Source organism: Alexandromys fortis, unplaced genomic scaffold (genome assembly GCF_014885135.2).
Source record: "Alexandromys fortis isolate MF-2015 unplaced genomic scaffold, M_Fortis_MF-2015_v1.1 scaffold_200, whole genome shotgun sequence".
NCBI lineage: Eukaryota > Metazoa > Chordata > Mammalia > Rodentia > Cricetidae > Alexandromys > Alexandromys fortis.
In genome coordinates this window covers 2,447,048-2,458,630 of record NW_026068148.1, presented here as the reverse complement: position 1 = coordinate 2,458,630, position 11,583 = coordinate 2,447,048, and the positions used below count along the sequence as shown (strand labels likewise).

The window sequence follows — 11,583 nt, the reverse complement described above, 5'->3', positions numbered from 1 at the left end:
ATAAATTAAAAAAAAAATAAATAAAATGCAATGATATATTTTAAAAAAAGCTATAAATATACATAAATACTAAAGCTATTGGTTTAAAAAATGGTACACACTATAGACTACCCTTATTCACAAATGACTATTAAGTATAGGCACTGCAAAAGAAGGAACTCATGTACTTCACCGCCAGTCTGTATTTTATGAACGTTTATCTGTGACTCTCAGCTCGATATCTACTTCTTGCTCACTATATCTTTCCTGCTTTTGTCTAAATGAGCCTCCCAGGAGAAGGAAAAGGTTGTCTTCCTCCAAGTCCCACATCATAATTGTCACAAAGTTTTCATACTTTGTAATTATGTATTTCTATCATTGAGAGAAAATCACCAGCCAATTTATAAAGTCTTGTTTCAATTTAAAAGAAGTCAAAATTTCAATTAAGCAAACACTTTGACGATGAAAAATTTGAATTAAAAACTTCATTTATGAATCAAAACTTAATCCAGGATAAATGTTTCATTAAAAAAAACCGGTAATTTTTAAAGAACTATTTGAAAAGATTAATGGCTTATAAGAAGCGATGTGACTGTCATGCGAGAGAACTATCTTCTAATGGAGTACTCAGGTATTTAACATGCCCATTTCTATTGCAGCATTAGTCACCATAGCCAAAAAGTAGACACTTACCACGGGGAAGATTAAACCGTTCTGGAGATAAGCAGTGGTGACGATTACACAACAACATGAAAAATATTTATGATCACAAAAGTGTATATTTTAAAATTATAAAATATTTTATTTACATTTTACCAGAATAAGAAAAGGTATAACTGTAAAACTGAATGTTTACCTAATCATGGATGAAGAAAACAAATAACTAGATATTCTCATTTTTAACCTACCTGTTATTAAAGAGTGCGTTATCATTCTACTGCCCTACTTGCTCCCTGGTTAATACCTTCCCAGAGCCCTAAGTTCACCTGATTCTATTTGTTTGGTTGTGAGGTGCGGACTTTATGATGTGGAGACTAGACTCCCAAAAGAATCATTATTTGCTATGTTTAAAAATTCTGAGTTCTTCTTGAAGTCTAGTCTATGCAAACAAAAATTACAAGTTCCTATCTCAAAGTAGTATTTATATAAGCATTTTTCTTTTATATAATAACAATTCAAATAAACTTTATTCATAACTCTTCACTAGAATTTTTGAAAAATTATTGATTACTGACTTATTAAATTCATGGTAACATTTTGAGTTCATTATTTTCATGATAAAGCTAGAAATAAAATCAGAATAGTAATTTTACTTCTGTTTATAAGGTCTTATTTTAATCTAACTTAATGAAAGTTTCCATTAAGGGAACACATGACAGAGATTTGGGTATATATGTCACAGTGAAAAATATGTAGTCAGTCCATGGCCTAAATTTGAATCTGAGTTCTGCCATTCACTAGGTGCATGACTGAGTAAATTATTTAAATTCTTTAATCTCCAATTCCTCACTAAAAATTTAGGTATTAATACCTAAGAGTTATTATGAGAGAAGCACAAATGTCTAACACAGAAATAACTTAACAACAGCATAGCATGTAGGAAACACACTGCTGGAGGCAGGCGAGGATGAGAGACAGTTCAGCACCTCACTGCTTAATGACGCCTGCCTGAGGATGGATGCAAGGGGAGAAGGAGTCATTGTCTTCAGTTATGTACCAACTAGTAAGGCCACCAAGCTTCAATACATAGTTCCAAACTCATGGTCATACAGACAATCTAGGTTAAACTCAGTGGGTCATAAACAAAACAGAGACATGGATGTGGGGAAAAGACCTGTAGGGAAGGCAGGGAAGGACAGTGATCCAGAGATAAAGAAAGTAGGGTAAGGATCAGGATGTATTATATAAGACTGTCAAATAACAAATTTAATTAACCAAAAATTATTTATCTTTAAAAACACCAATTCAAAATACATTTCTCTAGACACTCACACATTCAAACACACATACACACACAGGGGTGGGTATGTAAGCACGCTTTTGGGACAATAAAGCACTGTAATATTAAAACTTCTAAAAATGAATTCATACAGTTTGTGATTTTAAAATGAATTTAAACACATTAAATTTTTATAAGAATTCTTTTGTTTATATCTTTCAAATAACATGATTTGTAATATGTTAATTAGATTATATTGCACATAAAATGGGAAGCAAACCAGATGCATATATGTATATATAGAAAACACAAAGTAAGTATATATACATACATTCCTTTTTAATGTACTATATACAATTTAAGGAAGCTGTATAGAAATATAAGGAAAAGGTTGAAAAGTAAACAGGATGTTCCCAGCCACCAACCACATAAAACGAGAGTAAAAAGGTACACAAAAGCACATTTTTAATTGTGTGAAAAATTAATGTAAAAAAATTCACCAGCACAGAAGAGTAGGATATTCTCATCTCCCAGGCAAAAATCAAGTTGTTACCAGTGACTACTGCCACCATCACAAAAGATTTTAAAGTATGGAATATTTGATAATGGAGTTTCTTCCACAATTTCACTTAAAAGCACAAAGAAACTCTATACTATAAATTGTGTGTATATAAATATAAATAAAAATGATAATTTATAACACTTAAATTTCATCACAGGCTCGTGTTTACAACGTTGTATTTCTTGGAATTCTAACAGCATAAGACTCTGGAGTAGAAGGAGAAAGGGGATCTGTAGTCAAATAAACTGTAGTCTAGAAAATGCTGCATTATATAGTTTTAGATTTAAAACAAGGCTTACACACAAGGGCCTGAAACTTGCTGCAATCAAGGAGAGCTTTTTACATTTATCAACTGGTGATGGTGTTTTCCAAGTTCACCTGGCACAGAACTTTCTTTCTCAGGAAATGTCAAGGAGCCAGTATGCCTCATAACAAGTTACTTTGGGAAAAGTCTAATAAATTATCCATTACGTGTAGTAAACAAGCAATTTCATATGTACCTGTTTCCTCAAAATGTAGTCACTTAAAGAACTGATTAAGTCCCCGAATGAATCTATCTTATTTTATATTGAAAAATATTTATTTCAAGGGTAGCATTAATACTCTTTAGTGAACTGGAGTTCTTTTCAGAATATATATGATGGATGGATGGACGGACGGACGGACGGACGGACGGACGGACAGACAGACAGACAGACAGACAGACAGACAGACAGACAGATAGATAGATAGATAGATAGATAGATAGATAGATAGAAGATGCATACATAGGTTAAGTAGAAAGGATAGGTAGGTAGATAGGTAGATGGATGGACAGATGGATGGATGGATGGATGGATGGATGGATGGATGGATGGGTGGATGGACGGATGAACATATGGATAGATACAGGAATAAAAATATTTTATCTCTCACGAACTTTGTGCTGTTTAATCAAGTTCAAACATCCAGTTTCTCACAGTTAAGAAGAGACAACAATAAATGTGTTCCCAACCTCCTGCATATTTTTTTCTTGCAATTCACTATGCATTGAGAAAACCTTGCAGCTATGAGCTATTACATACCTTCAAACATGAGATTATTAAACTTACAGGTTTTTTTATTAACTGGTGTTAGAAGTCTGAATTTACACAATTCTGCAGCAAGAAAACAAATTTTTACATTAATCCTGAAGTAAAATAATTATTTCATTCTAACACCTATACTGAATATATAGAAAAAATACAAGAATTATTATTTTACCCATGAAGTTAGGCAACTTCTCCCAAGTACCAATAGTTAGTTAGCAAGGACCAATTTCTTATTGTACCAATACTGTGTGGATTACAACCATGTGTCAAAGAGCCACACTAAAATATGAACAAAACCAGGAAATACCTTTAATAATAGCTCATTATTTAAGACATTTTCTTCTTCTGAAATAATTTTGGAACACAATTTGCTAGAAGTTGTGTTTTAAAAAAAATAGATGGTATGTTAGATAGCTTTCTGTGAGTTGGGAAATTAAGAGCAACGTCTTAAGAAGTGTAATGAGGCACTCATTACTCTCTCATTGTGTTAGAGGAAACAAAATAAGCAAGCTACAATTAACTTGAGGGTGAAGTGTGAATGTGAATGATTACAGTGCCGGGCTCTAACATCACTTTTTTTCCTAGGATTTCTTTTGAAGTTTTAAAGCACATAAAAGTATAGCAAAATGTATGAAATGAAGGAAAAACCACTCTTTTTTCAAAGGACTAAAGGGGATAGAAATAATACTTTTGGTAACTCATGGACATTTATTTAGTCATTCATTTTCCAGTTACACAAAATAAGATGCCTGCTGGAAGAACTAAAGATCACTTTAAAAATCTATGACAAGATATATGTCACCAGAGCATTTTATATAATAATACATAGCAATAATACTTTATTAAGAGAAGTTAATTGGATACCAAAAAGGAAAAAGACTAACAAGAAAGGAGAGAGGAATGTCAATAATTTAGTAAGTGAAAAGGAATTAAAGTATTAGGTTCAAGTATTGTAAGAATTTTTTATAAGTAGATGTAAATGAAACAAAAATTGGTCTTCACCTGGTAAGTGTGTACTCCCTGAGTCCTGAATGCAAATTCATGGCAGAAAAAGTACCTATGCATCCACGCAATCTTTTGTCTCGACCAATCTTCCATGTTACAAACAGTGGGCTGTAACAGAACATAAAATAGGGTAAATCAGTCAATTCAACCAAGCCAGCGTTTATTGAGTATTTACCATATGCTAGGTTAGGTGACTGAGATATAAAGACTAAAGACAAGCCCTCAAGGGGTTCAAGGTTTAGCTCAGTAACAGTGTTTTCTACATTGTGTTGAGATGTCTTCTATACATTAGGCACGAATATTAATGTTTTCCTGAAGTATTTTTGTTAATCCTCATCAATAATTCCTCATCAACAATTTTTGCAGATTGAAGATATTAACTTCTTGTTTAAAGACCAAACATGGTAAAATAAAGTACTCAAACTTGGTAATGTTGAAAACAGAGCTTTAACTCATCACCAATGTCTGCAGAATTCTCTGTTTAAAGCTAGATCACTGACTGATTTGTAAGTCTGATTTAGAAAACTGGTAATAGGTAATCAAGCAGCTTTTCTGAAAACACAGGTTTGCAGGAAATCAACGCAGAGGCAGACACAGTCACAGCTAACTAACACAAGGCAGACGAAAAGAAGCATTATAAATCATGCCAAAAATGCCATAAATTAAGCAATAGGGATAGGAAAACATTTCATCAGACCTCATAATCTTCAGTTTGCCCTAGTAAAGTCAGGATGGTTCAGATAGGTGAAGTGAACTGCAAACATTAACTAGCAAATACCCTTAAACGGTTAAGTCTGAAAAATATGCTGCAATTCAAATTACATTATATAATCTACACACTTTAGGACACTTTGCAAAAATATAAATATAAATACACCGCAGGCCAAAGGATCTGTATTACTATGAATATTCACAATAATAGTGGCATAATATATTTCTGCTTTCTAAAATATTTAACTTTATGGGACTATACCATATTTTATATATTACTCATTATTCAGTAGTGCATTAGAGAACATTCTCACTTTAAAATTAATGTTCTTTGGGAAACAAGATCTTCCCTTAAAGACGTTTAACCATCCACCTCAAACATTTAAAATTATTGCAAGTTCTGACAGATAGGCACAATAGCAGACTAGGTCCCAAACAAATCCCACAGACAAACCAGGGCACACTATGACAATTTCACTTCTTCCACAAACTCAATGTTCAGTAGCACTGAAAACCATTACTGCAGTATCAGGGCAAAAATGACATTCAAGCACCAGATGACTTATACTAAAGGTAGTAAAGTAAATACAAAAAGGACAGCCCAACTTTTTTTCTGCTTTTCAGCTCTTATGGAGAAACACTAGCATCTAAAGATTTATACATTCTTTAAGATAAATTTAACCTGTTTATTTTTTCCATTTTCCAACTTAGTGGAGTCTACATCTGCAACCACTCCTATGGACAGCAACATCATCAACTCTTTCTCATCACACTGACTAGACAATATCCCTACAGAAGACAGGTCCTCTGATAGCTTTGACACAGTGAAGTTAGTCATTCTATAATCTATGTAAATCCATGCATCCCAAGTACCATGATGACTTTTCAATAACAGACCAACATTGTATATTCTCATCACCAGTGACTTAAAAAACATAGAAATGGGAGTGAATTTCTTACAAAACACTTTAAATGAGAGCAATTATTCACCCCACTTCTATTATTTACCCCACTATAATACATGCACGTCATTCTTAAAATAATATAACATCTTCTCAAGTAAATTCTCAAAATACATAGGACAGGAGAACCACACATGCTGAACACTATTCTGAATGATGAAATATTTTGGGAGGGATTCAACCACATGGTAGGGGAAATTGTATGTCATTTATTATGCTATGCTAATCCTTTGGGGAACTGCTAATATACGGCCAAGGGTGCTACAGATTGCATTTTTGCAAGGCAGCCTGGGAAGAAAAGGCACTTCACAATAACCCAGGCATGTGGATCTGAAAAACTTGTACCGGGAATGGGTAGCCTGACAACAGCCTTTATAACTTGCTGTGGTCTCTTTCGGATGGAACATTCTTTGGATTTTTGACTTATTGAGTATGTGTTCTTAAGAGTTCTCATAACAGGTAAAGTAGATGATGCAAAATTATCTGTTATTTCCTATTTTTTCCTGCCCTAAGCAATACCCACTTTGAGAGTTGAGATTGCAGTAAAGCATCTGTCAAAAAGGGGAGGGGATGACACCCCTACTAAGATGTTTGAAGATGTAAGAATTCAGACTTTTAATAGACATTAGAAAGTTTTTCTGTAAATGTCTGAGTCTCTCACATGTCATTTACAAACATACATCCAATATCTTTTATCTGTTTTTTTTTTACAAAAAAAAAAGGTGCTCACAGACCTAAAAATAAAGTGTCTAAAAGCATCGCTTAATAGGGAAAAAAAGAATCTAGGCAGTTGAGCATTTTAAAATAGATACACAACAAACCACTGAGCCCAAAGGTAGCATCATGTGCATGGCAATGACACTATCCAGGCAATGCCTGCAGGAACATTCAATGCGAAGTACCTAAAAATAGTAACAACATATTTTCATTCCAAACAGAGGAAATGAATAGGTGATTTCATTCTTAAATATGGTATTAAAACATGTATGAGTTCGCCAAAGTACATAAGCTAAGGCACCAGCATAAGCAGAATCAGATCAAAGGGAAAAGGGGGTTTCTGAGCCTACTGAGAGGAGCTATTCAATGACAAGGAATAAAGGAAAATAGTTCATAGTAAGGCAAAGACTGAATGTTTTTGGAAAATGCTTTTGCCATATGGTTTAAGGCCACCTACATACATTGAAAAAAAATACTACAAACTACAAGAAGGATCAAAAATGAGTTGAAATATTAATGGAAATATTTATCTAAGGGTAACCAGATGTAGCTTTTAAAGGAATTATCCTACTTCTGAACATTTTGTACTGTATGTTCTGAGAAACATTTGGAGGTTGAGAAACATTTGGAGGAAAGTAAACCCCATCTCCCTAAGCCTGTACATAGAAACAGGAAACAACCACCTAATCTAGGGGAATCCTCACTGCCAATTGGCAGCCAGTAGTGTCAGATCAAAAGTGGCTCTCAGAAATGTAGCTGTTATGGAACAATAACGGTACAAAGAGCAATATAAATCTGTACAGGATTCTCCGGGTTCCATGCCACTTCCAATGCCCTCTTCTAAGACGGTCTATTGATTTAAGCCGCAACACATTGGAAATGTGTTTGTAGGACTGGAATACAATTACATGAGACATCGAAAAAGATGTATTTACTTAACAATAGTGTAGTGCAAAGCCAACCTCTCTGCAAAAACAGAAAATGCTAAGTTTAAAGAGCATAGTCCATGGTGAACTCTCACTTATGTTTAGAATGACGCTTACAGGTAACAACAGCAACTCAATAATATAAGCCTACTTACTACGGACATTCAACAAGATATTTATTTTAGAGGCAGATAAAAAGAAAAAGAGAAAAGCCCTGTATCTTAGTTTGTTTCTTATACCACCAAATAATGATTGTCATGTCCTTGGTCTCATCAGCAACTTAGTTCAAAAATCCAATTATGCTCTGTATACCATGCAACTAAACTCCAGGATCCAGGGAGTTTAAGTAAAAATAAAAATGATGGTGCCTTCTTTCCACCACTAAACTAAGAAATTTCTCTTCATATTTCAATGAGAAGTTGTGTGCTTCCTTTCCAAGCCATATAAATTACAGTTTTCATGAGTGTAAAATATGCCGAATATTATTGCATCCTGAATTAGTCAGCAATGGCTGCTATAATAATTATCATACGCTACATTGCTTAAAGAAACTTTACTTATAGCTTTTTGAGCTAAAAATCTCATGATCCAGGTTATAATCAACCTCAGTTCTTTGAGAACCGTCTTCCAGGCTTATAGAAAGCTATGTTGTCCTCACACGCCATTTCCTGTGAGCATGGTGAGGCACAATCTCCAAGACAGTGAGTACAGCTGTCATGTAAATTACCACAGGGTAAGAAAATTCTATGGAGTCTACACAGTTCACCATATAAATGAGCAGAAGGGCCGGTCTCCTTCCATTCCTCCATCTCGTCTTCTCGGCAGTGCAAAATTAGCTGAAAAGAAGACAGGATGCAGTAGAAATGCCAGACCATCTACAAGAGTGGTTCTCAACCTATCTAATGCTGTGACCCTTTAATACAGTTCTTCATGTTGTAGTGACCCCAACCATAAAAGTTTATTGTTACTTCATAACTGCAATTTTGCTACTGTTATGAATCACAAGGTTAATGTCTGTGTTTTCCAATGGTTTTAGGTGACCACTGTGAAAAGGTTGTTTGAACCCAATGGGACACAACCCACACTGATCTAAGAAAAGATCAACACCAATTTACAAGTCTTCAAACTGGTCCTATTAGAAACCCAGAGCAAAGCCTACTATTTCATCCTCGATGGATTACCAACACAAGGATGGCTTACTAACACCCCTTCTACCTCTCCATGCCTTCTCATTTCATGTTCTCCTGTATCTATGCAGCCATCATGAAATCTAGGCCTTCTGTCTATTCTCCACAAACTGTCCACTGAATGAAAATTTCCACTTACACGTGTTTAATAATTATTCAGCTACGGATGGGATCTGATCATTTAATTATGCAATTTATACTATGGAATGAATAATGCTTAGGTTCCAGATAACCTGAATCTCAGAGCGACTGGAAATGAAAGAAAATAAGCTAAACTGGAAGAGATGGGAGAGAAACAGTAAGATTCAAATGCATTTGAGACTTTTTTGTTCACACCATTTTTATTATAGAAGAAAATATACTAAACAGCAGCCAAACAAACACCATAGCTTTATACTACACTCTCCCTTCAACCTCTGTATGTAGTCTGAGAAACTAAAGCAATATAGCTAGATAGCATGGATAGTATAGAAGAGCATAAATATCTAAAACTGAGAATCAAGAATTACTTTATTCTAATACTTTTTTGGTTCAGTTTTCACAGAGATAAAATAGTAACAGCATTATATGCTTCCACCCTCCCATTTCTATATTTCTAAAATGCCAGAGGAAGGAGAGGTAAAGTCTAACAGAGCTGGAAGTTCTGAATTCTCTTTATAATCAAGTCTAATCACACTGACATAGTCACCCCAATCAAATGCATGCTTTAGATTACCCTGATTCTGCCAATTGTTGAACTGAGGGACCCATTTCTTCCCATTAGCAAGGCTAACTCAACCATTTTCAGCAAACCTCTTTAAAAATTCAGTTTCAGGTCGACAGGCTGTCTTATTTTTTTATTACAGTCCAATTTAGATAAGAATGATTACCTAGACTGGAAAAAATAACATGCCTGTACATATTTTCTTTCCCTAATTTATATTGCAGTGGGTACTGAATTTAATACACGGCAACATTCTGAAAATGGACTAGCTATGGCTTCTTTCCTGACAAGTGGAACACACCACAACTTTTATTACTTACGTATCTAATGCACTAATTTTAGGCGACAAGTTACTACAGATTTCAAAAATGAAATAATTTCCATTTGAATTTCCTACTCTTTTTCTCAAAGAGCTTTAAATCTTGCAACTCAGCTTTTGCTATGAAAAGGGTTATTTTAATATGAAACAAAACAAGCAAAAAGGGACTTTATTATTGACATCTGAATATGTCTTGGCATGAACAAAATTAAGAAAATTAGGTCCAGAAGTTTTAGAAAGAATATTAATGGACACAGTTAATGGATATAGTCTCCTCATATTTCTTTCTACTACTAAAGATTTTTATGGGACTTTGCTTTGGCACTTTCTTGTGACTGAGTATGCAGCACAATCAGGGAAGCCACAACACTTTGAAGAAAACAACAGAAACAACTAAAGAATGGGACTTTGTATCTATATTTTACCTCCTCGGTTAATGATCTATACTTAACCATCTTGTCCTTGCTGTGGAGCCCACTCAGGAGAAATGGAGTAGATAGGAAACAAACACGCTGATTAATTTAAACGCTAATGTAAAATGAGCTGGAAAATCATTTTAGCTTCTTCATCCTAGATTTTATCTTCTTTCTGATTCCATGGAGATCTGATGAACTGTGTCAGCTTAATAAGTAAGACCCCGTAATAAAACTGATGCATTTGTTTCTCATGTGCTTTCTGGATTTAGCAAGGTTAACTCTTTGGATTTTAAGGTTCTTCCTTGGAGTGCATGTTCTTGCAGAAGACAAGAACTGGAAAGACAGCTTGAGAGCAGAAAATCAGCAAGACTGTCTCATTTTAGAGGGAAGAAAAGCAGATTCCAGGGACAAAGCGGGCAAATGGCACTATAGTTGTCCTCTCCTTCTTTCTTTTACCTTTCAAACAACAGTTGAAACTCCCCAAAACTTCTACCATGAACTACATAAGAGGTTGAATGTATGTGTGTGTGCATGCACGTGTGGTGTTGAGGACTGAACCCAAGGGAGGTGTGTGTGTATGGCGTTGGGAATTGAACCAAAGCCCTCGTAGAAGTTAGGTAAACACTCTATCATTGAGCTAGACTTGCTGGGCCTGCAGTGTTTCTATAGATGGAATTGATATCTTTCTTCCAAACTGCTTCTTAAACATCACTTTTACCAAAATATAATTTGCATGCAAAAAATTACCAGGAAGATTGGGATAAAGGAAGGATGGATAGGGGAGCACGGAAGCACATATCTTAGTTAAGGGAGCTGATGTGGGAGTGATTTCTTATTAATAAAGAAACTGCCTAGGCCCCTTGATAGGCCTACCCTTAGGTGGGTGGAGAAAACAGAAGAGAATTCTGGGAGAAAGAAGCTTAGTGAGAGAGTCGCCATGATGCTCCCACTCCAGACAGACGCAGGTTAAGATCCTCTCTGGTAAGCCAGCTCATGGGCTACACAGAATATTAGAAATGGGTTAGAACAATATGTAAGAGCTAGCCAATAAGAAACTGGACCTAGCTGGGCCAGGCAGTGTTTGAAA

General features: G+C 34.9%; 1 protein-coding gene across 1 annotated transcript in view; it reads right to left on the bottom strand.

Annotated features, from left to right (window-relative positions):
• The window catches only part of Ammecr1 (AMMECR nuclear protein 1), a 123,395-nt gene that overhangs the window by 53,356 nt on the left and 58,456 nt on the right, over positions 1–11,583 (bottom strand). Inside the window, exon 2 of the mRNA XM_050127188.1 lies at positions 4,553–4,663. Within this exon, the coding sequence (XP_049983145.1) occupies positions 4,553–4,663 (111 nt within the window). The remainder of the gene's footprint in view (positions 1–4,552; positions 4,664–11,583) is intronic.